This window comes from Cervus canadensis, chromosome 12 (assembly GCF_019320065.1).
Source record: "Cervus canadensis isolate Bull #8, Minnesota chromosome 12, ASM1932006v1, whole genome shotgun sequence".
Lineage (NCBI taxonomy): Eukaryota > Metazoa > Chordata > Mammalia > Artiodactyla > Cervidae > Cervus > Cervus canadensis.
The window spans coordinates 10,466,975-10,494,323 of NC_057397.1; the positions used below are offsets into that span (position 1 = coordinate 10,466,975).

The 27,349-nt window shown below is 59.0% G+C and overlaps 2 protein-coding genes and 1 non-coding gene across 14 annotated transcripts in view; 2 read left to right on the plus strand and 1 right to left on the minus strand.

Annotated features, from left to right (window-relative positions):
• Positions 1 to 22,330, plus strand: part of PPP1R16A (protein phosphatase 1 regulatory subunit 16A) — a 24,137-nt gene extending 1,807 nt beyond the window's left edge. For 3 of the 8 annotated variants that reach the window (XM_043484367.1, XM_043484369.1, XM_043484365.1), the window contains exons 2-14: positions 14,342 to 14,462; positions 14,634 to 14,759; positions 15,211 to 15,341; positions 17,142 to 18,155; positions 19,209 to 19,279; positions 19,356 to 19,501; positions 20,388 to 20,491; positions 20,568 to 20,692; positions 20,776 to 20,901; positions 20,980 to 21,055; positions 21,127 to 21,256; positions 21,416 to 21,581; positions 21,764 to 22,330. In XM_043484367.1, the coding sequence (XP_043340302.1) occupies positions 17,912 to 18,155; positions 19,209 to 19,279; positions 19,356 to 19,501; positions 20,388 to 20,491; positions 20,568 to 20,692; positions 20,776 to 20,901; positions 20,980 to 21,055; positions 21,127 to 21,256; positions 21,416 to 21,581; positions 21,764 to 22,138 (1,563 nt within the window). In that variant the 5' untranslated portion in view covers positions 14,342 to 14,462; positions 14,634 to 14,759; positions 15,211 to 15,341; positions 17,142 to 17,911 and the 3' untranslated portion in view covers positions 22,139 to 22,330. The remainder of the gene's footprint in view (positions 1 to 14,341; positions 14,463 to 14,633; positions 14,760 to 15,210; positions 15,342 to 17,141; positions 18,156 to 19,208; positions 19,280 to 19,355; positions 19,502 to 20,387; positions 20,492 to 20,567; positions 20,693 to 20,775; positions 20,902 to 20,979; positions 21,056 to 21,126; positions 21,257 to 21,415; positions 21,582 to 21,763) is intronic. The other 5 variants (XM_043484371.1, XM_043484370.1, XM_043484373.1 and 2 more) reach the window with 3 other exon arrangements.
• On the minus strand, positions 12,951 to 13,057 carry LOC122451574. The gene has a single exon (XR_006272468.1). It is a non-coding gene; the product is annotated as a U6 spliceosomal RNA (small nuclear RNA).
• Positions 22,271 to 27,238, plus strand: GPT (glutamic--pyruvic transaminase). 5 transcript variants are annotated; one of them, XM_043484318.1, is made up of 13 exons: positions 22,357 to 23,252; positions 23,793 to 23,904; positions 24,367 to 24,532; positions 24,767 to 24,856; positions 24,931 to 25,039; positions 25,226 to 25,359; positions 25,448 to 25,691; positions 25,847 to 25,926; positions 26,016 to 26,152; positions 26,256 to 26,430; positions 26,506 to 26,661; positions 26,756 to 26,868; positions 26,939 to 27,238. In XM_043484318.1, the coding sequence occupies exons 2-13, from the start codon at positions 23,861 to 23,863 to the stop codon at positions 27,027 to 27,029; spliced, it is 1,539 nt and encodes a 512-aa protein (XP_043340253.1). In that variant the 5' UTR covers positions 22,357 to 23,252; positions 23,793 to 23,860; the 3' UTR covers positions 27,030 to 27,238. The 5 variants fall into 5 exon arrangements, with proteins under 5 accessions (XP_043340252.1, XP_043340251.1, XP_043340253.1 ...); XM_043484319.1 differs by lacking the exon at positions 23,793 to 23,904; XM_043484316.1 differs by having other exon boundaries at positions 22,354 to 24,532; positions 24,985 to 25,039.
• The last annotated feature ends 111 nt before the right edge of the window (positions 27,239 to 27,349 follow it).

The window sequence follows — 27,349 nt, forward strand, 5'->3', positions numbered from 1 at the left end:
CAGAGGGACAGTCAAGTCTAATTCCACAGACGTCTGGGACGACAGGTCAGGGAGGAGGAGGCGCTCGGCTGCCGGGCCCTGTACTGGCCATGTGGTGAGGCCCAGCGGCAGACAGCGAGTCTGGGCTGCGTGCTTCCTGGGGGGCTGTGCCAGACACAGATTGCCGGGACTGCCCGAGACTTTGGTCATTCTTTGATCTGACCACTGCTGTTGGGTGGGTTTTGTGTGGGGTGCTTTGTAAGACTCACCCCCACCCACCCCCAGAACCTCCTCCTGTTTTGGAAGGAGGAGCAGGTGAGCCCTGGGAGCCTCCAGGCCTCAGGTGAAGGTCCTGCAGACCGTCCGGTAGGTCTGGATGGCCCTTCTGCGCTGGCGGGGCATGCAGCCAGCCTCGCCGTGGCCGCGGGCCTCCTGCTTTTGCTCCGGGCTGCGCTCAGGGCGCGAGGGCACTGCATGTGTCACCATTGCAGGCTCTGCATCCCAGAGCCCAGCCCTGGCACAGCTGCACTCACAGCTGAGTGACAGTTCATCCACCCAGCGGCTCGGTCCTGGGCTGGGCTTCACCTGCGTCCACTTCTGCGCCATCCCTCAGTGTCGGGAACCCATCAGCTCCTGCGGTCGTGTGTACTTCCTCCAGGTCAGGCACGGGGCTCGGGGAAGAAAACAGTGACTAGTGCCAACAATGGAAGCAGGGTGAAGACACAGCAGAGTGACGGGTTGACCGCAGGGGACCTGAGGAGGCAATGTTTAAGCTGGGATCTGAGCTGCAGGAAGGAAGGAGCTATGCTGAGATCTTGTGAAGAGCTTTCCAGACAGCTGACAGAAAGGGGCACGACGATGGGGTGGCAGATCGGGGTCGGCAGAGCTTTTCTGTGAAGAGCCAGAGAGTCAGTGTTTCATGCTTTGCAGGCCACGTGATCCCTGTGGCAGCTATTCTGCTGTTTTGTGGAAGAGAAGCCGCAGACAATATGCAAGTTAATGTGCTCAAAACTTTACATGACAGATGCTGACACTTGAATTTCACATAATACTCATGTGTCACCAAATATTCTTTTTCTTTGTTTGCCAATCATTAAAGTCAGAACCATTTTCACCTCATGGGCCATAACAAAGCAGACAGTGGGTCAGTTTGCCAGCCCCTGGGCCAGACACCGAAAAGTGCTGTGTCGTAGCTCATTGAGCCCTTGTAAGAGCCTTGTAAGGAAGGTGCTCTCACTCCATTTACAGAGGAGGAGACTGATTGCCTCAGAGGCCAACAAACTTGACCAGTGCCCTCAGCTCCTGGCACTTTAAACACAGAGTGTGCTTCCTGAGCTCAACTCCCGGCCTCTGTGGTTTGGAGCCGAGGTCCCCAAGGTGCAGGAAGCAGGAAGCAGGCCAGTGCTGAGTGGGTAGTGGAAAGAGGTGTGGGAGGAGACAAGGCCAGGAGGGGCCAGATCACGTGGAGTTAGAGGCCAGGGGAAGACTTAGGTTGTATGCTTTTATTTTTTTACATCCGACTTTATTGAGGTGTAGTTTACATATAATAAAAGGCACCTATATAAAATAATTTGGTGGATTTTGATAGATGTATGCTCCTTGTAAATGCCACCATAATCCAGACACAGAGCATTTCCCTCATCCCTGAAAGTCCCTTTCCCTGTGCTCTGTCCACTGTCTTCCCTGTCCCAGGCAACCACTGATCTGCTTTTGTTTTTATAGATTCATTGTCCCTGTTATCTTTTCCTAGAATTTCACATAAGTGGATGCATAAAGGATGAAGACTTTTGTGTCTGACTTCCTTTCGCCAGACAGAATGTTTTGGTAATTCAGATTGCTGCATGTCTCCATAGTTCATTGTTTTTCTTGTTGGACGGTTTGGTATTCCGTTGTATAGGTACACTGTTTACTCCATACACACACGTGTTGATGGACATTTCGGTTCCCTCCAGTTTTCGGCTATTATGAATAAAACTGCTGTGAATATTCATGTTTACCAGTCTTTGTATGGACATACATTTTATTTCTCTTGGGTTGAGATGACAGAAATGATGGTTGTATTTCACTCTATACAAAAAGTGCCACAACTATTTTCTAAAATGGGAAATCATGTTACATTCCCAGTTGTTCTGTGTCCTTTTGTCATTCTTTGAAAGTTTAACCCTTCTTGTGAGTGTTGATGGCTTGTTGTGCCTTGAGTTGGCATTTCCTAATGATGAATGGTGTTACACATCTTTTCATTTGCCTGCTCGGTCATTTGTATATCTTATTTTGTGACGTGTCCAGATGTTTTACCCATAAAAAATGGGTCATCTCATCAAGCTTTAAGAATTCCTTATATGTTTAGGGTGCAAGTCCTTTGCCAGATACAAGTATTGAAAAAATGTCCTCAGTCTGTGGCTTGACTTTTAATTTTGTCACCAGTGTCTTAAACAGACAAATACTTATAATTTTGATGAAGTTCAATTTGTTATTTTTTTCTTTATGGTTTATGCTTTCTTTAATGGTCAAGAGGTCAGGGGTCATTGTTTTCCTTTGATAACTGGGCATTCCAACACCATTTTGAAAGGCCACCCTCTCCTCATTGTGTTACCTTAACTCCATTGCTGACAGTATGTGTGGGTGGACTTCTGGATTCTCTATTCATTGATCTTTTTGCTCATATCCTGCAGATTTGATTATCTTAGCTTTAAAATAAGTCTTAAGGTCAAGTATAAGTACTTTTCCAACTTGGTTTTTCTTTTTCAAATCATTTTGGCTCTTCAAGATATGATGCAGTTCTATGTAAATGTGAGAATTGGCTTGTCAGTTTCTCAAAAAGAGCTTACTGGCATTTTGACTGGGGTTATACCGAAGCTAGGGAATCTGTCAGGGGAAGAATTGACATTGTAAGAATGTAGAGCATGGTACATATTACTCCATTTATGTAGGTCTCTGTATTAATTATCTATTGCTGTATAACAAATTACCCTTAAACATTATGATTTAAAACAATGAATTTTTGTTCTCTCACAGCTGCCATGGGTCAGGAATTGTACAGTGGCTTGGCTGAGTGGTTCTGGTTGCAGGTCTCACGGGCGTTGGGGATGCTCCACTGGGCGGCTCCCTGAGGGCCAGCCGGGCTCTTGGTCCCGCCCTCCCAGCTGCTGGGCAGCCTCACCCCCAGGCCCGCGGTCCAGGAGAGAGCCCGCAAGCGAGAGGCTGCACCGCCCTCCAGGACCTGGTCCGGAGCTGGCGCCACCTGGTTTCAGGCTTTGTTTCCGTCTGTTCCTTAGAAGTGATTGATTAACTGCGTTCAAGCCGTACTGAGGGGGAAGTAGACCAGGCTCTGCCCTCAGCAGCCAGTGTCAGCGCCCGTTCTGTTTGGAGACACAAATTTTGCAAATGATATATTTAACATTTGACATGTTCCAATCCTTTGTTACTAGTTCAGAGACATAAATTTGATTTTGGTGTACTGTCCTTTGTATCCTGCAACCTTGCTAAATATAGTCATTTGTTCGAGTAGCCCTACTGTAGATTTCTAAGGATTTTCTACAAATCTTTCTACATGCCACCTGCATCTAAGGCGTTATCTTCCTTTCCATCTGTATGCCTTTTATTTCGTGCCTTAGTGCACTGCCTGGGGGTTGCAGTGTTGAGGAGTGGTAGGAGTCGATGCTCTTACCTTGCTCTCAGTCCCGAGGGTTTTACCAGATTGAGGGGTTTTCCTTTTATTCCTAGTTTTCTAAGGTGTTTTTTTTTTTTTTTTTTTAAATCATGAATGGAAAAAAATAAGAAAAGCAAAAATCATGAATGGATACTGAATTTTTCCAAGTCTTTTTCTGCTTCTGTTGATTTTCTTGTTTAAATAGCAAACTATGGAGTTTCTTTGTGGGAAAGTTTTTAATTAGAAATTTAATTCCTTTAATAGTTATAGGACTGTTCAGGTTTTCTATTTCTTCTTGACTCCATTTTGATAATTTGTTTCATTCAGATAATTTGCCCATTTATCTAAGTCAAACATGGCAGTTTTTTAAAATATACGTATAAAGGGCCAAATAGTAAATATTTTAGGCTTTTCAGGCCATATGGTCTCTGTTGTGATTGCTCAGTTCTTTGTCTAACACACAACAGCCACAGATAATACGTGAACAATTGAGCATGTTTTTTTCTAATAAAACTTTATTTACAAAAGAGATGGTAAGCTGATTTGGTCCATAGGCTGTAGTTTGTTGATCCCTGACTTAAGTTGTTAAGTTTATGATCATAAATTGTTCAGAACGTTCCCATTTAGTTGTCTGTAGGATCTGTAGTGAGCCTGTATTTCTTTCACGATTTTGGTCATTTTTGTCTTCATTTCTTGATCAGTTTGGTGAGAGTCTTATTGATTTTATTAATATTTTCAAAGGAGCAACTTTTAGTTTTAGTATTCTCTTTTTGTCTGTTTTCTTTCTCTTTTTTTTTTTGGTCCACAAGGCATGTGGGATCTTAGTTCCTCGACCAGGGGTTGAATCTGTGGCCCCTGCAGTGGAAGCATGGTGTCCCAACCACTGGACCACCAGGGAATTCCCCACTTATTCTGTTTCATTATTTTTTGTTCTTATTATTAATTCCCTTCACTTAGTTTGGGTTGAATTTTCTCCTTTTTTTCTAGCTTCTTATTAAGTTGGAAGCTTTGGTGATTGATTTGACCATCCCTGTTATTTATACATTCAAAATTAAGTTTTCTTCTAAACTCTGCTTTGTTTTATTTATTTATTTTTGGTCGCTCTGGGTCTTTATTGCTGAGCGGGGGCTATTGTCTAGTTGTGGTGTGTGGGCTTTAGGAGTTGCAGCTTGAGGGTTCCAGAGTACAGGCTCAGTAGTCATGGCTTACAGGCTTACTTGCCCCCTGGCATGTGGGGTCTTCCCGGACTAGAGACCAAACCTGTGTCCTCTGCAGGGGCAGGTGGATTCTTCCAGTAAGGGAGTGCTAAGCCCTGCTTTAAATGCATCTACTGTATTTGATGTGTTTTCATTTTCATTCAGTTCAAAATATCTTCTACTTTCCATTTTGATTCCTTCCTTAGCCTGTAGGTTATTTAGAAGTATGCTTTAAAGTTTCCAAATATTTGGGAATTTTTCCAGATATTTTTATGTTACTGAGTTCTAGATTAATTCTGTTGTGGTCAGTGAACATTCTCTATAGCTTTCTTTCCATGTAAACTCGCTGAATCTTGTGTTGCATTCCAGCATATGGTCTGTTTACTTGAATAATACATTTGCAGTCTTGTGCAGCTATCATCATTCTTAATTTCCAGAACTTTTGAATGACCTGAAACAGAAACTCTGTCCATTCAACACTATTTCCTTACACCAGCTGCCCCAGCCCCTGCTTTCTATGTCTGAATTTACCTATTATATAAAAGGAAATCATACATGTGTCCTTTTATTTGATACATTTCTGGCATATGTCAGGATTTCATTCCTTTGTATGGCTGAATATTCCATTGTGTATGTATATGTACCACATCTTATTTCTTCATCTGTCCATTGGCATTGGGCCCTGGAGTTGTTTCTGCTTTGTAGCAATTGTGAACAGTTTTTCTGTGAACATGGGTGTTCAAATAGCTGAGTCCCGGCCTCCAGTTCTTCTGTTTATACAGCCGGAAGTGGAGCATGCCTTTGGTGTCAACGCTGCATGGCTGGCAGAGTGACGTTTACTCTGCACGCGAGTGCACGGCCCCGTGGCACAGAAGCTGGAGACATAGTCTCTCTGTCTGCAGAGCCAGACACTGAGCACCGGCTGTCCCCTCACGGGACGCCTAGGTGAGCACTCAGGCTCACAGGGTCGGCAGCATCGTGTTTCAGGTCTGCTGGAGAGTCTCTGGCCTCAGGCCGCTCCAGACGCCTCTCCCTGCCACGGCCCCCAGCCACAGGGCTCCCACCATTCTTCCCGCTCATGTCAGGCACCTGTAAATGGACCATGAGCTTGCCTTGGTTCGTGGGGACACGTGTGTGCACCCGTGGCCGTGCAGAGCCTGTGCACCCGTTCTTCTCAGGCCGAGCGTCCCAACGGTGCCCTCTCCAAATCCCGCTTCCAGTATTCTGGTTTGGACACTGCTGAATTGACAAGCCTTCGTTTCCAGACCGCACGGGAATCACGAGGCTCGCATGGCTGTGGGCGGCGGGGCGTCGAGCTTGGAACCTGGCCGCTGGGAAGGTGTGGTGCTCAGGCCTCTGGAAGCCGTCCTTTCTCCTCTTAGCTGAGAGAGGGCTGGGCTTTTCCCCCTCTGTTCTGTGTGGCTTGTGGGATCTTAGTTCCCCAACCAAGGATGGAACCCAGGCCCTCGGCAGTGAGAGTGGCCAGGGCTGGCGTCTATCCTTGGTTCTCCAAGACTCTTGACATGCAGATGCCTCCAGTTGCCTAACTTCTTTCATTTGGCCATCTAGACTTCTCATACCTTGCTATGAGTTGGGCTTTAGATTTCCTTAGGGGTGGGTGGCTGACGGAAAGGCAGTGGAGGAGGGAGCTTTGGGGCTCCCCTGGTTTCTGGTGAAGGACCCTTCCAGATTTTCCAGCCCCCACAACACTGCTGCTGAGCTTGCAGCCCCTTCCTCACGTGGTCCAAATGGCCTCCAGTGCGTGCTCTGGCCCTGGGCCAAGGCAGCTGCCAGCATCACGTGTACACGTGTGCCAGCATCCTGGGTTCATCGTCCCTCACAGGATAGAGGCTGGGCAGCTGTAGCTAAGCCAAAGGAAACGTCACATTTATAGGTCACAGCTTTGAAAGGGCTTCACTTTCCTGTGGTTCTACTGTTGAGGGGAGTCTGAGAAAGGACTCAGATCTCACGGGTGGGTCAGAAGGGCAGCTGAGGCCAGAAGGGGAGCAGGACTTAGCGCCCCCAGCAAGAAAGAGGGCTGGGGAGCCAGAGAGGAGACTCATTACAAAGTCACAGCGGGTAGGATGTTGTAGGGACTGGTGGGACGGAGTCAGAAGTCTTGACGGGCTCACATGTATGTTGTCGTTCTGTCATTAAGTCGTGTCCGCCTCTTTGCGACCCTATGAACTGCAGCATGCCAGGCTTCCCTGTCCTTTACTGTCTTCCGGAGTTTGCTCAAACTCATGTCCATTGAATCACATGTACGTATAGGAACTTAATTTATTACCAAAGTGGCACTGCAGAACAACATGGAGAGAAGCAACTTTTAAATGATGGTGCTGGGACAATTGGATATAAATACAGAATAAAAAGGGGCTTCCCTGGTGGCTCAGACGGTAAAGAATCTGCCTGCAATGAAGGAGACCTGGGTTCAGTACCTGAGTCAGGAAGATCCCCTGGAGAAGGGAAGGGCAACCCACTCCAGTATTCTTGCTGGAAAACCCCACAGACAGAGGAGCCTGGTGGGCTACAGCCCATGGGGTTGCAAAGAGTTGGACACGATGGAGTGACTAACACTTTATCACTTTTATGGAACAAACATGAAATTGGAGCCTGTACTAGTTATATACTGATGTCCAACAACTGCCCCCAAACACAGCGCTTCTCTCCCACATCTGCAGGCTTGACTCGGGGGAAGGGTCTGCTTCCGGGTGGCTGGCTTCCCCTGAGTGAGTAGCCTGGAGGAGAGCAGGGGTGCAGTCAGGGCGCCTTTCACACTCTGACCATAGGCATTGAGCAAATGTGGAAGTGCCACCACCCACACTAAAGGTGGGGGGAGGACTAGGTCTACCTTTTGAAGGGAGGCGTGTCGGTTACTCTGCAGGCATATTTTACAACTCCACAGATTTCCTTCTTCACACCAGACACAAACATTAACTCCAGGTGGACTGCAGAACTAAATGTGATGCAGACTAGCCTCCCTTTAGAAGATAATATAGGAGACTTGTTTTCAGAAAGATGTCTCATCTCATTAATACTCAGACAACTGCAAACTGAGCACTGCGCAAAGAGCGACAAAAAGAATAAAACCAACTGGACTGTTTCCCCTTCGCTCTTGGGAGGAGAAACTGGTATAGCTCTGGGGAGCAGTGGTAGTGTCTGTTGACTCACGTCACAGCCTGTGGCTGGCGGCTGCACACCAGTGTCAGTGGATAGGGTGTTCACAGGCCCACACCCATCAGAGTGTGCCCTGGGCTGTGCAGACAGGCTCCTAGTGGGCTGTTACTCAGCCAAAGGGAGAAAGCCTGGAGTTACACGCTTTGGAGTGGGTGAATCCCACACAGTGGGGGTGAGGCAGCCCAGAGCATGGGGCACGGCTCCATATGGAACTCCGGCCTGTCAGCACCAGGTTGAGCTCAGGAGGGGGGTGGAGGGTGTTGGCATGAAGAAAGGTGAGGTGGTGGTCACTACATGGAGGAGTGTAGGAGGCCTCTGAGCTGCTTGGTGCCATCCTGATGGGGTGGAGCTCACATGGGTTTGCATCTCCATTTTTTGTGCATTGTGATTTTTGCACTTTCAGGACTTGTATTACTGATTTAAAACAACCAGTTATTTTATCAGGGAAATGGATTTATTTCAGAGGAGCAAACAACTGCAAATCAGGACCTGTAGCCCATGGGGAACCACAGGCAAGCACCGAGGACACAGGAGGGGAAACTTAAGGAGGAGAAGGGGGGTGTGAGGAGCTGTTATGAACAGAGAGCCCTTTGGAGGAAACTGAGTGTGGTGCTTCTCACTGGCTGCGCTGTTGCCAGATGGGGAGAAGATCTGCTTTCGTTCTGCCAGGTAGTGTTGTAGTAACCTTGCCCCTGTGGGACCTGCAGTTGAAGTGACAGGGTGTGAGAGTGCTCCCTTCTGGCTGCTGGACTCCCTCTTATTTCATTTGCTTTATTTTTGTTTGTCTTTTTGGCCCCACCCGATGACTTGTGGGATCTTAGTTCCCCAACCAGGGATTGAGCCTGGGCCCCATGCAGTGGAAGTGTGGAGTCCTAACCACTGGGGAGATCCCCTGCCTGGATTTGTAAATGAGGTTTCTGTTTATTCATTTTCATAGTATCACACTTCACAATAAAAAGATTTTAAGAGGGCACCCCGATACCCTGTGGGAGGCTGTGTGCCCATCCCGGGTACAGGCCCGATAGTGGGGCAGTGGGCAGGGCCGCTGAGGGCCGGGCTGGGAGCGGGCCTGGCCCGGGATTCGATGGGCTGGCTGAGCTGCACAGACCTCATGGGGCCAGCAGGGCTTTTGGACCATTTCAGGCGAGGGGTGACTGGGTTGAGGCTTGTGTTTTCAATGCCCCGGGGCTGAGTGTGGAGAGAGCTGGACCCCTGACCAGGGGCAGGGCAGCAGGCAGGGGCCCGTGAGGTGCAGGCCCAGAGGGGCTGGGGCAGGAGCGGGCTGGAGGGAGCAGCCTGGGCTGGTACCCCAGCTTCACCTTCAGTGTGGTCACCGCCCCTCCTGGAGGTGAGGGCTGGCCATGCCCTGCGCCTCCCTACACCTGCCTGCCTGCCCTCCCCCTCCCCAGACCCGCCAGGAGTCTTTCTCTGGGCCTCTGTGCCCACACTTCACTTGGCCTGGGTGCTCCTTCCTTCCTGGAGGTGGGCAGCGGGTGGCTGTGTGGGTCTCCCCGCCCGTCCCTCAGACGTCCGCCTGGGGGCAGCGGCGGCTGTGGCGCCGTGGGTGGTGGCTGTGGGGTGAAGGGGAAGGGGCAGGCGCAGCGGGAGGCCCCGCCGCGGGGTCCGTCACCGTTTGCTCCCTGGTCTACAGCCTGTCTCCTCCTCAGGTCCCCTGCAGGACAGAGCACTGCAGTTGTGCTGAGACCTGTCTCATTCATCGAGCAGACTGTGCTTTTGGCGTCAGGTCTTCGTGGTCCCGGCTTCACCAGTCACGTGTGGACGCCCAGCTTGGGCGGGGGCATCTCCTCGCGCCGTGGGCCGGCCCGCCGCGTTCAGTGAGACGGCCTGCTCTGCCGCGGGGCACTGTCGTAGGCGAGTGTCTGTTTCTGGACTCCCTTCTGTCCCCTGGCTCTGTTCTCTAAGTACTGCCTGTTGTCCTTTTTTTTACGGTTTTACTGACAAGTCTTGCTCTTTGGCATTCCCTGTTAAATGGAGAATTGTTTGAGTTTCAAATAGAACTAGTGGGATTTTAACTGGGATTGCGTTGAGTCTTGGCTAAATTTGGGGAGAAATGGCATCATTATGGTTCATAGTCTTTTGATCCCTACGTGCGGTCTGTCCCTTTTGGTTGTTCTCTTGTGAACTCCTTAAGAAGTTTCAGTGGTCTTCTGTGTGGAGGTCTTGCACATCTTTTATTAGATTTATTCATACACATTGACGCTTTTGGACGTAAATAGCGTCGTTACAATTTTATCTTCTAACTGTTGCTGGCATTTACAAATATAATTTATTTTTGTACGTTAGCCTAGTATCTATCACTATTGCTGTGTTCTCATATTCTCTTAGTTTTTTAGGACTTTGCAGGTTTTTATCGTACACAATGTGTCATTTTCAAATACTGAGTTTTTTCCTCCCCTTCCTGTTCTTTTATATACATGTGTGTGTGTGTCTTTTGGCTGCAGCATCTGGCTTGTGGAATCTTAGTTCTGCAACCAGTGACTGAACCTGGGCCCCATTGGTGAAAGCACCGAGTCCTAACCACTGGCCTGTCAGGACGTCCCTCACCCTGCCCAGTCTTACTGCTTTTATTGCTTTTTCTTGCCCTGTTGCGTTGGCTAGAACCTTCAATACAGTATGAACAGAGTTAGTGGTAGCAAGCATCCTCGTCTCCTCCAGTGAGATTTGTTGTTTCTTGAATTATGTTGAGATCATCACTCCGCTGATAGGAAGGGGCTGGAGCAGGGAGCTGGTGCTGGGAGCCCGGGTCCTGGGTCCTCCCCAGGGTGCTGGAGGCCCGGGGGTGAGGGGCCTTCGAGGCCCGGGAAGGCCCTGTGGTGGGCTCCATGGTTGCTGGCTTTTTCATGGAGGTGGATGTCCTCTTCTGATGGCTTCTGTCTTGTCAGGAAACATGTCAGCAGCTGAATGTGAGGATGAGGAAGAAGGGAGTGGAAGGCTTTGGGGCTGTCAAGTCTGAGTGTGGTCTTCAGTCAGCAGCTTGGCTGGTACATTCCACCTCGAAGCCATTATGTTGGGCCAGGCAGGACTTTCCCACAAGCTCAGGGCCTGGGAGCCTGTGAGGCTGAGCTCGAAGCTGTTGTTTGAGGACAAGACAGGCTGGGGCTCTGGGGTGCTGCGGTCAGGAGTGAGCTGGGAGAGGGTGGTGGCAGAGAACCCGGCTGTGGAACGGAAATGCCAGGGCGGGTTTGGGGGAGTTCCTGGAGGTGATGGAGTCCAAGGAACCGCTGAGGCCGAGGGTGAGGTCATCACCGAGGAGGGGCAGGGGCTGAAGGGTAGTCCACAGGGATATTGAGACCACCAGGAATTGGACCTGACACAGCGATGGGGCACAATGCCCATGGCAAGGGATGGGGTGGGTGGTTGGCGCAGCCAATGGACGTGTCAGCCAGGACTCAGGGGCTTGCAGGCTGCAGCAGGAACAGGAGGTGGCACTTCCAGGCCTGGGGGCGAAGTGGGGAGAGAAAAAGCAGCCCCCAGAGAAGGCTGGCGGGAAGGGGGAGAGCAGACTGAGCTGTACTTGGCTCTGGGGGGTGTCAGGGCGGGGAGCGGGGCCGCTTCTCTCCTGCAGCTTGCATGCTGCCTGCCTCGCGTGCCAGGAGAGGCTCTAGGGTGGCAGGGCCCTGCCTCGGGACTGCAGCCGAGTCACGTGAGGAGACCTCCTGCATGCCAGGCGGGCTGCCTGCAGGGCGGCACCTTGGCTGAGCAGGTCGAAGGCTCTCTACACTTCAGTAGGCACTCAGTAGGTATATCCTCCTGGCTGATGCCCTCAGTCTTTGTGACCCAGCCATGGATGCTGTCCACAAGTGGGCAGGGTCTCCCCGAGCTGGCGTGTCCTGCTTCCCGCTTGCCTGGATTGAGTGTCGGCCAGGTGTTTGCAGTGGAGTCCGTGCTCCATCTGTGTGCAGCTGTCATAACTGATGTAAGGACCACTTCGTCCTGTTTACTGCAGATGTTTTGCCCAGTTGCCCATCTGTCTTTTGATTTTATAGGCTTTGTTTTGTTTTCACAGTGCGGACATTAAAAAAACCTAGCAGGATGGGATTTGTTTGTGGTTTTTTTTGTTTTTTTTTTTTTGCTAACATTTGTTGAACATTTTTGTGTCTATGTTTATAGCAATACTGATAAGTAGTTTTCTTTTTTCTTTTTTTTCAATTATTTTTATTAGTTGGAGGCTAATTACTTCGCAACATTGCAGTGGGTTTTGTCATACATTGACATGAATCAGCCATGGAGTTACATGTATTCCCCATCCCGATCCCCCCTCCCACCTCCCCCCCCACCCGATTCCCCTGGGTCCTCCCAGTGCACCTGGCCCGAGCACCTGTCTCATGCATCCCACCTGGGCCGGTGGTCTGTTTCACCATAGATAATATACATGCTGTTCTCTCGAAACATCCCACCCTCGCCTTCTCCCACAGAGTCCAAAAGTCTGTTCTGTACATCTGTGTCTCTTTTTCTGTTTTGCATATAGGGTTATCATTACCATCTTTCTAAATTCCATATATATGTGTTAGTATACTGTATTGGTGTTTATCTTTCTGGCTTACTTCACTCTATAATGGGCTCCAGTTTCATCCATCTCATTAGAACTGATTCAAATGAATTCTTTTTAATGGCTGAGTAATATTCCATGGTGTATATGTACCACAGCTTCCTTATCCATTCGTCTGCTGATGGGCATCTAGGTTGCTTCCATGTCCTGGCTATTATAAATAGTGCTGCAATGAACATTGGGGTGCACATGTCTCTTTCAGATCTGGTTTCCTCAGTGTGTATGCCCAAGAGTGGTATTGCTGGGTCATATGGCAGTTCTATTTCCAGTTTTTTAAGAAATCTCCACAGTTTTCCATAGTGGCTGTACTAGTTTGCATTCCCACCAACAGTGTAAGAGGGTTCCCTTTTCTCCACACCCTCTCCAGCATTTATTGCTTAAAAATATGGAACGCTTCACGAATTTGCGTGTCATCCTTGCACAGGGGCCATGCTAATCTTCTCTGTATCGTTCCAGTTTTAGTATATGTGCTGCCGAAGCGAGCACAGGATGGGATTTGTTAATCTCCCTTTTGGTTTCTGGGTTTTGTCAGGCTAGAAAGGCCCACCCCTTACTGGGGTCACACGGATGGTCCGGGCCTCCTGCGGTTGTCCCTCCGCACAGCTGTGTCTGCGATGCGTCCCGCCCCGCGTGCCTCCTGCAGACCCCTCCCCAGCCCTGCATGACTCCTGCGCCTCCGCAGACCCCTCCCTTCCAGACCCTCTTTCAGGGGTGTCTGTGGCCCTGCTCACCTTGGATGCTCCCTGTCCCAGTTCTCAGGGGTCTCCCTCCTCCATCTGCCTCTTGCTGGCCCTCCTCCCGAGGCGCTCCCCCCATCCCCACCGTGAGGTGGGGGTGTGGGTCCCCTCGTGTCTCCTGCCAGGGCCCTCTGCTCCCTGGATCTGATCACACCTCTCATGCATCTGGAAGCCTCTGTGGCTCCCACAGCCTGTTGGGCCTGTTACATCCCCGCCCCCCAGGCCGACCGAATACCTGGCAGCCATGCTCACACCTGCCCTCCCCAGACAGAGCGCTTAACATTGTTTCGAGGAGATCTGCCCTCACGAGGCTCAGAAGCTGAACGGCAGGAGTGGCCCGAGCTCTCAGCCACCTGCCCCACAGCCCCCGGGCCTGCCTGTGCGTCTCAGGTTTACAGGCGTGTTTGCAGCGAAGCCGTGTCTCGTGTTCAGAGTGTGAGTCCCTGGTTCTTCGCTGAACACTGCTTCTTAGTGACCTTTGCATGGTGGCGTATAGGTAGCTCCCTCATACAGCCTTCAGGGCCTCACGTCATGACCCTGAAGTGGATGAGGAGGGCTGAGCGCTGCTGCGGCAGCAGGCCTGACACGTGTGCTGCGGCTCTAGCTCCTGGAGCCTTCCAGAGCAGGCCTGCTGGGGGCTGCCCTGCACGCGTGTTGTGATGATGGTGCCCTTGGCAGCACCCCCAGGTCACGGAAGGTGAGCAGGCCTTCCATGCTCGCCACGCCAGCCATCCAGCTGCTTGGCCCGGCCCCTGCCTTCAGCCGCTCACAGCTCCGCAGCCTGTCCCCCCGCGGCCGGCGCCACCCGCGCCCCCTGGGCCTGACAGGTGGACCCATTGCGGGGCCAACACAGGGTCCGGGCACCATGCCCTCTTCCTCGCAGAGCCCAGCCTGTGCCTGCACTAAGGCCTGTGCCCCTCGCCCCACCCAGGGCCCCCCAGAGCTGTACGGCCAGACAAGGGTTAGGAGTCAGGCCCTGTCTTGGGGCCTCGGCCCCGTCCCCGAGCAACACTGACCCGAGGCCTCCCTCCAGGTTCTGGCTCTCGCCCTGGAAACAGACCCGGCGGGTGTGCAGAGGGCGGGGACGAGCGGCACCCCCTGCAGACTCGTGCCCTCGGCAGCTGGCCGTGAGGCGGGGATTGGCGGTGTCCCAGGTGAGCTGAGCAGGGGGCCGGGAGGCCAGAGCCGGGGTGGGATCGGGGGAGTCCTGCCTCCCAGTCCCTGCCTGCAACCGGGAGGGGTCAGCTCTGTCTCAGGGTTTTTTCCATGGAGCCCTGGCCCCACGGCCTCCCCTGCTGAGGGCGTGTCTCTGTGTGACTCTGCAGGTGGTGCCTCACACCTCACCCTTCCCAGAGCCAGGAGCACGCCTGCCCCACCATTCGCTCTTGTCGATAAAGCCACAGGGACCAGCCCCAGCAGCCAGAATGTGAAGCCCCAGAACCTGAGGGAAGGTGGGCACCCTCCCTCCCCAACTTCTCCTTCTCTGCAGGTCACGCACCCCCCGCAGGTCATGCCCCCGCCACCCACTCTGGCACTGGGCTCTTGCTGTGACCCTGATTCTCACACAGATGCTGGGCATGCACGTGAGGCAGCCTGGGGGAGTCTCAGCAGGGCACCAGGGTTCAGGCCTGGCCTCAGTTTCCCAGGTGGAGGGTGGAGACACTGGAGCAGGGTGTCTGTGGGTGTGGAGGGGCCCCTGAGGCACTCAGGCTGGGCGTGGATCTGTCCACGCTGAGGGCCCAGGGCCACTCCCAACAGACTCTGAGGCCTTCCGGTGGTGCTGGCTCAGAGGAGGGGGGCATTCTCCGTGGTCCTTCCGGAAAGCTCCTCCCACCTCGTCCCATACCCCAGGCGTGGAGCTGAGAACTGGAAAAATTGTGCAGATTATCTCTGACATTCCAGGGAGGCTTGGGGCAGGATTTGTGGATGGAGGCTGCAGCTGCCCTGCTCAGCCCCCCTCAGCCTGGGTGTCGTGAGGTGGTCAGTTGCCGGGACTCTGCCGAGCTGTGCTGGCCTCTGTGGCTCAGTCAGGAGTAAGTCTTCGGCTCCAGGGGGCTGTTCCTGGACTATGGCTGGGGGAGGTGGCAGAGAGGGCAGAGGCTGTGTGGGGGAGCGGGCAGAGAGCTCAGACTCAGCCCGGGCGGGGCTGGGCACTGTGCTGCCCTCCTGGAGATGCTCCCAGGATGGACGCCCACTGCCCGGGGTCCCTGGACGCCGATGGGTCACCTTTCTCTCTGGGGAGGCTGCTCAGAGGCCCAAGGTCACACTGAGACTGCCCTCAGGCAGCTTCCTGCAAGGAGCACTGCTGAAGGAACCCAGAGGGGACCTGGGGATTCAGGCAGGTGGGCCCCCAGAGTGGGGTGAGTGCCCGGCTCCACCGCTGCAGCCCAGCAGGCCGACAGCATCTCCAGCACGCACTGCCTGGCGAGGGTGTGGGGCCCACAGCGGGTCTCTGTCGAGCCCCCGCCCTTCCTGCCCCCCTGGGCAGTAGGGGTAGGGCGGGGGCGAGGCCCAGGCAGAAGGCAGCCAGCCTTGCTCCTTCCTATGGTCTCGTGGGGCAGGCTCTTGAGGCTGGCCTCCCTGGCAGGCCCCGAGGCCGACTCCAGAGAGATGCACGTCCCACAGGTGGGCAGGAGGGGGTGCTCAGTCTCTCCAGGGGAGCATGAGGGACCTGTAAGTGGCCAGCAGGGAGGCAGAAAGCCCTGCCACACCTGGGTCTGGCCAGGGCCTCATGGGTGGGGAGCAGTCAGAGGCAGGACACGGGGCACCAGGAGACCCAGGCAGGCAGTCTGGGCCTGGGCAGCTTCTGTGCCGGCCCTGCAGCCGGCAGAGCTGGCCAGCAGGGGGCGGGCTGCCCAGAGCAGGGGTGCTACCTGGAAAGCTCTTTCCTGGCCTCACTGGTCCCCCATCCTGTCCCCAGGAAGCCTCTGAGGCCAGGCTAGCAGAGGGAATGGTGGAGTGCCAGCCAAGTCCAGGGCCAGGTTGACCCAAGAAGTGAGGCTCTGGGTACACTGGGGGTCCCCAGGCTGGAGAGGCCTGACCTGACCTGACCTGGCCCAGGACAGTTTCCTTCCAGAAGGAAGTGGCACTCAATAGTACAAGTCTGGTCAAAGGAAGGCTGGTCAGTCTCCAGATGGCCATGAGGTCTGTCCGAGTGGGAAGGGGGCCTCTTGGTGGGCAGGCTGAGCTGCGGGGGCACCTTCTAGGTGGGGCCTGGCCACGGCCTCCTGAGCAGTGTCCTGAGACCGTGCCCGGTGACCACACCAGGCGTGCTGGGCAAGACAGTCCATGGTGGGGACTGTGGGGCTGTGCCGCAGCCCAGCTGCTTGCCCGGCTATCTGTCCCGACAGCTCCCAGATCAGGCAGGCCACTGTGCTCATGTTCACACAAGCAAGGCTTGCATGTAGCCCAGGACAGCTGAGGGGGGATTGAGTGGCCTGAACTAGAAAGCCTGGCAAGGAAGAGGCCCAGACTTGGGCGGTGAGCAGCTCATGGCCATCACAGGCCATGCCCTCCACCCTCTGCAGCCAAGGAGCAGGGTGGCCTGGGCTCCCTCAGGAGTCTGACAGAGCTGCAGGAGAAAGTGAGCTTGCCTAGCCCAGCCCGAGGGCAGACGGGTCAAGGGCCAACATGGGGACTTGAGGGGCCGCCTGGCCAGAGGCCTGCTGTGAGCGGGTGTGCTGTCTGTCTGCTCTTTTCTCTGAGCTGCAGAGAAACGCTGAGTGTGGGGCCAGAAAGTGGGCTGCACAAGGTTTTCTTGCAGGGCAGGGCTCTGGGGGGGGGGGTGGCCTGTCCCCATCCAGCCCTGATGACTTCCTGCTTCCTCCTCTCAGGCCAGCAGGAGGGAGCACCTGCGTATGCAGCTCGGCCGCTGGCTACTCCAAAGGGGGCCCTTCCTGAAGACAGTTGCCGGGCCCTGGGTGCCCTGCCTGCCTAGAGAGCATCAGCCCCAGGCGCCGGGGACCAGGACACCCGGACTCTGGACACACACCCGCCCAGCCCTCCCTCCTGCCGCACCTCCTCTTAGCACTGACACCCGGAAGGCTGGGGGTGCTGGGGGGCGGCGGGGGAGGAAGGCCCGGCCATGGCTGCCCCTGGACCCCACCTGGTCTCCTAAGACTGGAAGGCAAGGGCTCTCTGGGCTCCCAGGGGTGTGTGCCCTGCCCTGCCCTGCCCTGCCCTGCCCTGCCCCTGCGTGAGGAGCCGGGAGCTGCAGCCTTGTCATCTGGGTGATTAGCTTCAGACCCTGGACTGACGCTGGCCAGGTCCCGCCTGCTTCCTGCAGGGTGTCCTCCTGATCCCACGCGGGTGGAAGGCCCTGCCCATCGAGCGGCCAAGGTGCTCGGGCCCCGGGAGGCGGGCTGTAGGTGCCCTCCCACGCCGCCTTTCTGCCTGGGGCCCGTGGCCCTCACACCTGTCCGGGCCTGGTCACAGCGTGGGGCCTCCTGACCCAGCCTTGCCAGGCACAGAGGCCACGAACCTCGGGAGGGGATGCCCCTGAGGGAGCCAGTCCAGACAGCTGCCCCCCACCTCAGGCCCAGCCTGGCCCCTGTGCTGCCCCGGTTGGTGCCCCCCGCACCCCCCCTGGCAGGCAGCCCCCGCCATGGCCGAGCACCTGGAACTGTTGGCAGAGATGCCCATGGTGGGCAGGATGAGCACGCAGGAGCGGCTGAAGCACGCCCAGAAGCGACGGGCCCAGCAGGTGAAGGCGTGGGCCCAGGCTGAGAAGGAGGCCCAGAGCCGCAGGGGCCCGGGGCAGCCGCCACAGGGCGCGGTGCGAAAGCGCGTGCTCTTCCCGCCCAGCGTCACCCTCCTCGAGGCGGCTGCCCGGAATGACCTGGAAGAAGGTGAGTGTGGCTGAAGTCCGGGCCTGCTTGGCCGGCAGCCCTGTCCCCACTACTCATGCAAGCCTCAGGAGCTGCAGCCTCCCGGTGGGAGCCCAGGGCAGCCTGCAGAGGGCCCTGCTGGGCCGGGGGCCAAGGTGGAGTGGGCTGGGAGCCGCTGTCTTCTCTGCCTCTGGCCAGGGTGCTGGGAGTTGCCCACGACGCCTGCCTGTCTGGGTTCTGAGCCTTCGCCTCCATAAAAGACGTGCCACCGCCCCTGGCAGATTAGACCCAGGGTGCGGGGCTGCCCAGCAGGCCCCCCTCGACGCCCATCCTCAGCTCTGCCTCTGACTTCTTCCTTCCCCCTCGGAGCCTTCCCGGAGGACAGGCTAGGCAGGACCCCCTTCCTGCCGCTGCCGTGTGCCTGCTCTCAGCCCCTCTGCCCTCCCAGGGAGGCTCCCGAGGGCTCCTTCTGTCTCCCTCCAGGGCGGGGCCTCTGCTGTGGCAGCTCGGGTGCAGAGGGCGAGGAGGGGCAGGGTGTGCCCAGAGCAGGGAAGCGGGGCTGGGCACGGTGGCTGTGGGTCAGCCAGCAAACAGGAGCTGTGGGGCAGGGGGTGCAGCTGGGGAGGGCCAGGCCTGGGTACCCTGGGTCTTCAGTCTTGGCCACCGAGGTGCGGGGGGAGCTGCAAGTACCAGGGGAGGGGTGCGTGTGAGTGTGTGTGCGTGTAAGGCTGCGGGAACATGGGACCTGACCGAGGGGTGTCTGAGGGTGCATGCCGGCCCCCAGGCCTGGGGGGCCCTTTCTGGGAGGAGTTGGAAGGCTGGAAGGCCCTAACTGGGGAGGCATTCTGAGGCTGAGGCTGAGGCAGGGGGCTGCGTCTACACCCTGCCTGGGGGCCCAGCCCCGAGCCCTCAGCCTGGGCTCTGGGGTCCCTCTTGCCTTCCGTGTGCTCTTCTGCTGTCCTGGCTACAGCACAGCACGCGACCCAGGTGCCCCGGGCAGGGGCCTAAGCAGGACGCACAGGCCGCGGGCCAACTTCTGCTCCCAAGCCCTGACTGCCTTTGTCCTCCCCGCAGTCCGCCAGTTCCTCGAGAGCGGGGTCAGCCCTGACTTGGCCAATGAGGATGGCCTGACGGCCCTGCATCAGGTCAGCCCCGCTGGCGGTGGGAGGGGAGGCCAGGGCTGCGGCGGGGGCTCGGACACTCAGGCTGCACGCTCCGCAGAGCTGCATCGACGACTTCCGGGAGATGGTGCAGCAGCTCCTGGAGGCTGGGGCCCGGGTCAACGCCCGCGACAGCGAGTGCTGGACACCGTTGCACGCCGCAGCCACCTGTGGCCACCTGCGCCTGGTGGAGCTGCTCATTGCTCGGTAGGGCCCGTTGGGAGCGTGGGTAGTCAGAGTGGGCATCTCTCTCGGGCCGGGGCAGACAGGACCTTCCCCGCAGGGGGCAGCTCATGTGGAGACAGCCCAGGCTTCTCCCCTGGGTCTCCGTCTCCACTTGCACTGGCGTGCCCTGCCTGCACCCCAGTGCGCACAGCTGGGGCCTGGCAGAGGCCAGGGTGCTGCCTCCGCAGGGAACTGGCACGCCTCAGGGCAGTGTGGCCCTCCGCCTGCGGGAGTTCCCTGAGGGCAGGCTTTGACCTCCCGCTTTGGTTGTCTGACCTTCCCAGGTTCTGCACAGAAATGCCACTCTGGTCAGAGTCACAAGGGAGGAATTGGCAAGGGGATACTTGGACACTGGTGGGGCCGTTAATGGGGAGGGCAGAGCAGGGCTGGGCTCCTGAACACCTGCCTTGGTGAATGGAAAAGGTGGTCAGCTTCGCCAGGATCCAGGAGCCCCCCCTCGGCTGGCCTTGGAGGGCATCAGTGGTGGGTGTGCGGGTGAATGACTGTCCCCCCGCTCACACACAGATGCCTGGGCATGGGGAGGTGTGGGTGTGTAGGCCCCAGCCCCACTCCACTCCACTCCACAGAGGACACCCTGCTTCTTGCAGACAGCCCGGGGCATCCAGAATCCTGGCACCCCTTGGGGCAGGTGGACCCACTGGACACATTCATGGGAGCCAGGGGCTGGGAGCTCAGACCGCCTGACAGTCCAGCAGCCCAAGGACAGATGCAGGGGCATCCAGCAGGGCTGCCTCTCAGCAGAGGCCTGGGCCCCTTGGACACAGCCCCACAGTGTGCTGCCCGAGGCGGGGGCATCCCTCCTGGCACAGAGGCCCCGTGACTAGCACCCTGTCCATCCTCTCCACAGCGGTGCCGACCTCCTGGCAGTCAACACGGATGGGAACATGCCCTATGACCTGTGTGAGGATGAGCAGACACTGGACTGCCTGGAGACAGCCATGGCCAGCCGTGGTTAGTGTACCCCCCCCACCCCCCCGGTGGGGGAGGCTGCGTTGGGAGAGTGAGCCCTGAGTGCCCCGCCCCACAGGCATCACCCAGGACAGCATCGAGCAGGCCCGGGCCCTGCCGGAGCTGCACATGCTGGAGGACATCCGGAACCTGCTGCAGGCGGGGGCCGACCTCGACATCCCCCAGGACCACGGGGCCACGCTGGTGAGGACGCAGCACTGGACGGGGCAGGGGAGGGCGCTCCCCCAAGTGGAGCCGGGACTGAGGTGCAGGTGGTGTGCCTGCAGCTACACATTGCTGCGGCCAACGGGTTCAGCGAGGCGGCCGCCCTGCTGCTGGACCACCAGGCCAGCCTGAGCGCCAAGGACCGTGACGGCTGGGAGCCCCTGCATGCGGCAGCCTACTGGGGCCAGGTGAGCGCCCGCGGGTGGTAGGGCTGACGAGCCCGCAGGCTCCGCAGGCCTCAGCAGCCCTGTCGCTCCGGCCCACAGGTGCGCCTGGTGGAGCTGCTTGTGGCACACGGGGCTGACCTGAACAGCAAGTCCTTGATGGACGAGACGCCTCTCGGTGAGCCGGGGGCCACGTCCTCGTGGTGTAGGGGGCGCGTGGCGGGGCCCATGACCCTTGCTCCTCCGCAGACGTGTGCGGGGACGAGGAGGTGCGCGCCAAGCTGCTGGAGCTGAAGCACAAGCATGATGCCCTGCTGCGTGCCCAGGGCCGCCAGCGCTCCCTGCTGCGCCGCCGCACCTCCAGCGCCGGCAGCCGCGGGTGAGTGCCCACCCCTCCCGCCAGGCCCCCGCGGCCCCGCCCCGTGGGCTGGGCCTGGGGCTCTGTCCCCGCTGAGGTAAGCTGGCAGCCCAGGGTGCCAGCCTGGGCAGAGTCCGCAGGGAAGGTGATGTCTCCCCCACCCTCTCCTTGCGCTCCCAGGAAGGTGGTGAGGCGGGTGAGCCTGACCCAGCGCACCAGCCTGTACCGCAGGGAGCACGCCCAGGAGGCCATCGTGTGGCAGCAGCCCCCGCCTGCCAGCCCCGAGCCGTTGGAAGAGGATGAGGACCGCCAGACCGACGCAGAGCTCCAGCCGCCACCCCTGGAGGTGAGCCCGGCCCGCCCTCACACCCTGGTGGGGCCAGTGACCCTGTCCTCAAGCACAAGAGCCACACGCTCGGGGGTCAGCTCCGCCCCCACCCTTGTTTTGGCTCCTGGACCACCGTGCTGCCTGGGGCCCCAGGCCAGAGGGCGCCTGCTGATGGCCTCCGGGCCGTGCTCCCCCCACAGGAGGAGGACCCTGAGGAGGCCAGGCCGCACAATGGCCGAGTGGGGGGCCCCCCGGGACGGCACCTGTACTCCAAGCGGCTGGACCGGAGCGTCTCCTACCAGCTGAGCCCCCTGGAGAGCGCCTCCCCCGACGCCCTGGTGCGCGCCAAGGCCCACCACACCCTGGCAGAGCTCAAGCGGCAGCGGGCGGCTGCGAAGCTGCAACGACCCCCAGCTGAGGGGCCCGAGGCTGCTGAGGCTGGCCTGCCTGTGGATGCTGAGACCCCCCAGCCGGAGAGTGGCTGTGGGGCGAGTGGAGACCCGCCCCTGCTGAAACTCACAGCCCCCTCAGAGGCGGCCCCTGTGGAGAAGAGACCGTGCTGCCTGCTCATGTGAGGGCCTGGCGGCTGGGGCGGCCCCACTGCCCAGCCCCGGGCCCCCGCTCTGCGTGCCCAGTGCGCGTCCCGGGCCAGGCTGCCAGCCTCCCTGAGGAACAGCCCAAAGGCAGAAGCTGTGCCTGGGAGGCGCCTGGCTGCAGAGACCTAGTGTTGTCCTGTGACCCTTGATAAAGGGCTGTTCTGCCACTGCCTTGTGTGTCTCAGCAGGGCCTCTGTTGCCAGCAGGGAGTGGCTGTGTTGCTGGGCCTGGGTGCGCCTGCCCTGGGAGCACCCGAGGCCCATAGTGCATGCTGGGGCTCGCTCGGGGTGCTCAGCCCCGCGTGGGTGTGGGGCCCATGCCCGTCAGGCAAGAAACCTGGCCCTTCAGCACCCCGCCTCCCAGGCTCCTGGAGGCCCCTCTGTAATACTTTGCTTTCTTGAGCAGAAAAAGTAGCTTCGGAAGGACACTCCTTGGGGGCCAGGGCTGAGGGTGTCCTCGTTGGAGGGCAAGGACCCTGGCTTAGAAGAGAAGAGGGTATTTCCTGTAAGGCTCTTGGCCAGAGCCAGCAGGGCAAAGCGGTTCAAGGCTTGTGTCAGAAGCCTCCCTGTCGGGGGTGGGTTCCCCGTTCCTGGCATGCAGCCCCGGGGCCCTGGCTGCCAGCTTCCGCTTGGGCTGGCAAACAGGCTCTGAGCTGGCCAGGCATAATGCGTTGGGGTGACAGGGCCACTTAGGGGCCTCACTTGGGAGGGCTGGGGCCCTGCCAGCTTGTCCGTCCCCAGCAGGTTGCTTGGCCTGGCCATGAGTGCTGGGTGCCATGGGCTGGGGTCACCCTCTCTGCTGGACACTTACTTACCTGGTCAGCCCAGAGTCCGCGGTCCCTTCCCTGAGCATGAGTGGTTGGAGGGGTGTCCCCAGCAGAGTTAGGGGAGGCTGCCGGTTAAATTTAGCGTGTGGGCCGGGGTGGCTGCCCAGGGTCTGCTTGCCACAGCTGCCACTTGGGCCCTGCTGCCAGGGGGCGGGCAGAGGCGGGCTCTGCCTGAGGCTGGGGCCCTATCAGCCTGCGCTTCTGCCTCGGGGCCAGAGAGGCCTGCGCTCTGGGAGGCAGCGGTGGCCGCGGAGCAAGAGGCGCCAGGTGAGAGGCCAGCTGCCTGGGCTCCGGTTTCCTCTCCCGCCCGCGGGAGCCAAGGGGCCGGCGCGCCGCAGGCCTGCCCAGCTCCGCTGAGAAGGGCGCTCCCTAACCCTCACTGTGGGGTCGGAGCCTGGGGCTGGGCAGGCCACACAGGGCCTATCGCTCCGTGCAGGGCCTGCAGAGGTGGGCCCAGAGGCTTATCACAGCTCCCTTCCCACTCTCTGCACCAATCAGGAGCCTCAGGGAGGGGGCGCTTAGGTCACCCTGCCCCTGGTGCAGCCCCAAGGGCAGCTCCAGGCTGGTACGTGTTTGGCGAAAGGGCAAGACAGCAGCCCGGAACTGCAGAGGTGTCCCAAAGGCCCTGCGAAGGCCCAGAGCTGCCCTGCCCCTGCCCCTCCCAGCACCCCAACCCAGAGACTCCAGCCTTGCAGCACTGATGGGCGACCAAGGTCCAAACACAGGGCTCTTGCTGGCCCAGGCCTGGTCCCCAGCGCAGGAGGGCCAAGTGGAACCCGTGTCTGAAGCCTCGCTCCCCTCCCACAGCCCCAAGATTCCTGAGGCCTGGCTCAGTTACCCGGGAGACAGGCCTGCTCTGCTGGCCGGGAGCAAAGATGGGGGGTCCAAGAGGGCTGGGCCTCGGCCGAGCCCTACTGGGGTAACTATGCTGAGGCCCCGGGCCTCACTCCCGCTCACTCGGGGCCCAGTCCTCCCAGCTCTGTGGACCCCTCAGGGTGCTCAGCCCCTTCCCCACCCCAAGGCCTCATCCCGCGGAGCCGCTGGCATGTTCCGCCTGTCCCTGCCCCATGTGGGTCTCCTGCCCCCTGTCCTGGGGACGCTGGGCGGGCACCGGGCCTCACCCCAAGCCCCGCCTGCCTTCTCACCCACTCCCTGTGGCTCCCAGGGCAGAACTGTGCCCAGGCGGGTGGGGCCTGGCAGCCCGGCTCCTTCTTCAGCCTCTTCTGTACTCTCAGTGGGGCCAGCAGGCTGCAGCCAACAGGGCGCCCCCTTCCCAGGCTTCCCCTTCCCAGCCGTGGCCCACCGAACCTCCACCGGCTGACCTCACCCCCACTTCTGGATCCTGCCGCCTCCTAAGCCTCCTTCCTGCCCATCTGAGCAGAGTCATGGCCCTGAGGGCAGGTGAGCACAGCCAGGAGGCAGCAAATGGGCTGAAGGAGAAAGTGCTGACACTGGACTCCATGAATCCTTGTGTCCGGAGGGTGGAGTACGCGGTGCGAGGCCCCATCGTGCAGCGGGCGCTGGAGCTGGAGCAGGAGCTGCGCCAGGTATGTTCCCACCCCCCGGGTCTGGCGAGAGGACCCCAGGCAGTCCCCCGCACCCCCGCCCCCCAACCCCCCCGGGCCTGGCAAGAGGGGCCCAGGCAGGTCCCCCAACCCCTTCCTGTCCCCTGGGCCTGGTGAGAGGGCCCCGGACGGGTCCCTCCCCACCCCCCACCTTAGGAGACAAGGCCTGTGGGAGTGATAAGCTCCCCCCTCACTGCACTCCCCGCCTTCCTCCAGGGCGTAAAGAAGCCCTTCACTGAGGTCATCCGTGCCAATATCGGGGACGCACAGGCCATGGGGCAGATCCCTATCACCTTCCCGCGCCAGGTGAGGCTCAGTGCTGCCCTGCACCCTCCCCCAATCAGCCTGTGGACCCTGGCCCCAGCACTCGCTCCTCCCAGGTCCTGGCCCTCTGCGTCCACCCTGATCTCCTGAACAGCCCTGATTTCCCCGAGGACGCCAAGAGGAAGGCAGAACGCATCTTGCAGGCCTGTGGGGGCCACAGCCTGGGTGAGCACCAAAACCCACCCAACCCTGGGGGAGTTGGGGGGCGGGGGGTGAGCAGGAGCTGGAGGGGGGCTGTCCCGGGAGAGGGGTGGGCCTGCCGCTGGAAGGGGGTTGGGTTTTCTCACGTGGGCAGTGAGGGGACCTCACTTGTCCCACCCCGGCTGTCCTGCCCCGTCCCCCCCGTCTCAGGGGCCTACAGCATCAGCGCTGGTGTCCAGATGATCCGCGAGGACGTGGCGCGGTACATTGAGCGGCGCGATGGAGGCATTCCCGCTGACCCCAATAACATCTTCCTGTCCACGGGGGCCAGCGATGCCATTGTGGTAGGCCGGGGCCAGTGCGGGAAGCCACCGCGGCTCCTAGTGCGCAGCCGGGAGGGTCTGCCAACCCCACTTCCCATCCCTTCCGCAGACGGTGCTGAAATTGCTGGTAACCGGCGAGGGTCGCACGCGCACGGGCGTGCTCATCCCCATCCCTCAGTATCCACTCTACTCCGCCGCGCTGGCCGAGCTCAACGCGGTGCAGGTGGACTACTACCTGGACGAGGAGCGTGCCTGGTCGCTCGACGTGGCCGAGCTGCGGCGTGCGCTGGGCCAGGCGCGTGACCACTGCCGCCCCCGCGCGCTCTGCGTCATCAACCCCGGGAACCCCACCGGTGCGCGACCCCACCCGTCCCCGCCCCGCCGCCCCGGCCCGAACAGGCATGCCTGTCCGCCGCGCCTGGGTCAGCCTTCCCCTCCACCCGCCGCCCTGCGCAGAGCAGAGCGCCCCCTCCGCTGACCCCGGACCTGTCGCACCCCCGCGCCCCAGGGCAGGTGCAGACCCGCGAGTGCATCGAGGACGTGATCCGCTTCGCTTTTGAGGAAAGTCTTTTCCTACTGGCCGATGAGGTGCTGGCGGGGCGCCCGCGGGGAGGGGGCGGCGGGCGGCGGCGCGCGCCCCAGTGACGCGGCCCGCCGTCTCCCGGCCGCCCGTCCAGGTGTACCAAGACAACGTGTACGCCGAGGGCTCGCAGTTCCACTCGTTCAAGAAGGTGCTCACGGAGATGGGGCCACCGTACGCGGCGCGACAAGAGCTCGCCTCCTTCCACTCGATCTCCAAGGGCTACATGGGCGAGTGCGTGCGGGTTGGGCGGGCGGGGCCCAGAACTCGGGCGGCGGCTGGGCTCTCGTCGCCCCTCCTTGCCAGCCCTGCCTCGACGCCCGCCTTCGCGTCGCAGGTGCGGCTTCCGCGGCGGCTACGTGGAGGTGGTGAACATGGACGCCGCGGTGAAGCAGCAGATGCAGAAGCTGCGGAGCGTGCGGCTGTGCCCGCCCACCCCGGGCCAGGTCCTGCTCGACGTGGCTGTCAGCCCGCCCGCGCCCTCCGACCCCTCCTTCGTGCAGTTCCAGGCGGTGAGTGGGCGGGGCCACGGGCGTCGGGGCGCCGCGCCCGGCCTGGCTTGACCAACCCTCCCTCCTCGGCCACAGGAGAGGCGGGCGGTGCTGGCCGAGCTAGCGGCCAAGGCCAAGCTCACGGAGCAGGTCTTCAACGAAGCTCCCGGCATCCGCTGCAACCCGGTTCAGGGCGCCATGTATTCCTTCCCGCGCGTGCAGCTGCCCCCGCGTGCGGTGCAGCGCGCTCAGGTCCGACGTGCGGGACGGGCAGGCCGGGCAGGGCCCGTGGGGCCGGGGACGTCCTCCCTGATCGTCCCTTCCCATCCTCCTCCCGAACCCCCAGGAGCTCGGCCTGGCTCCCGACATGTTCTTCTGCCTGCGCCTCCTAGAGGAGACTGGCATCTGCGTGGTGCCTGGGAGTGGCTTCGGACAACGGGAAGGCACCTACCACTTTCGGTGAGGCCCTGCTTGCGCAGCCCCTCCCCTTGACCCCCACCGCATTCGCTTACTTTCTTCCCCCTTTTAGGATGACTATTCTGCCCCCCATGGAGAAGCTGCGGCCCCTGCTGGAGAAGCTGAGCCAGTTCCATGCCAAGTTCACCCGCGAGTACTCCTGAGGACCCGTCAGAAGCCAGGGCCGGCCAGAAGGGACGACCTCCGACTGAGGGCACTTGGCCCTGGGGCCTCTGGAGCCTCTGGACTTGCTGCTGCTGCCTGTGTGGCAGAGCCCCTGCCCCTCCGCAGGCCCTAATAAAGCAATGGGCTGGCCGGGCTGCTTGGAGGCCACGTGTGTGCACCTTCGCAGCCTCGTCCACTCCTGACTGCCTGTCTGTCTGGGTTCTGTGCAGGCCTGGGGGCCAGGGCATGGTCAAGGAGGGCTTCCTGAGGAGCAGACATTCTTACAGGATGGAGTTGGCTGGATGGGAACTGGCGGAGT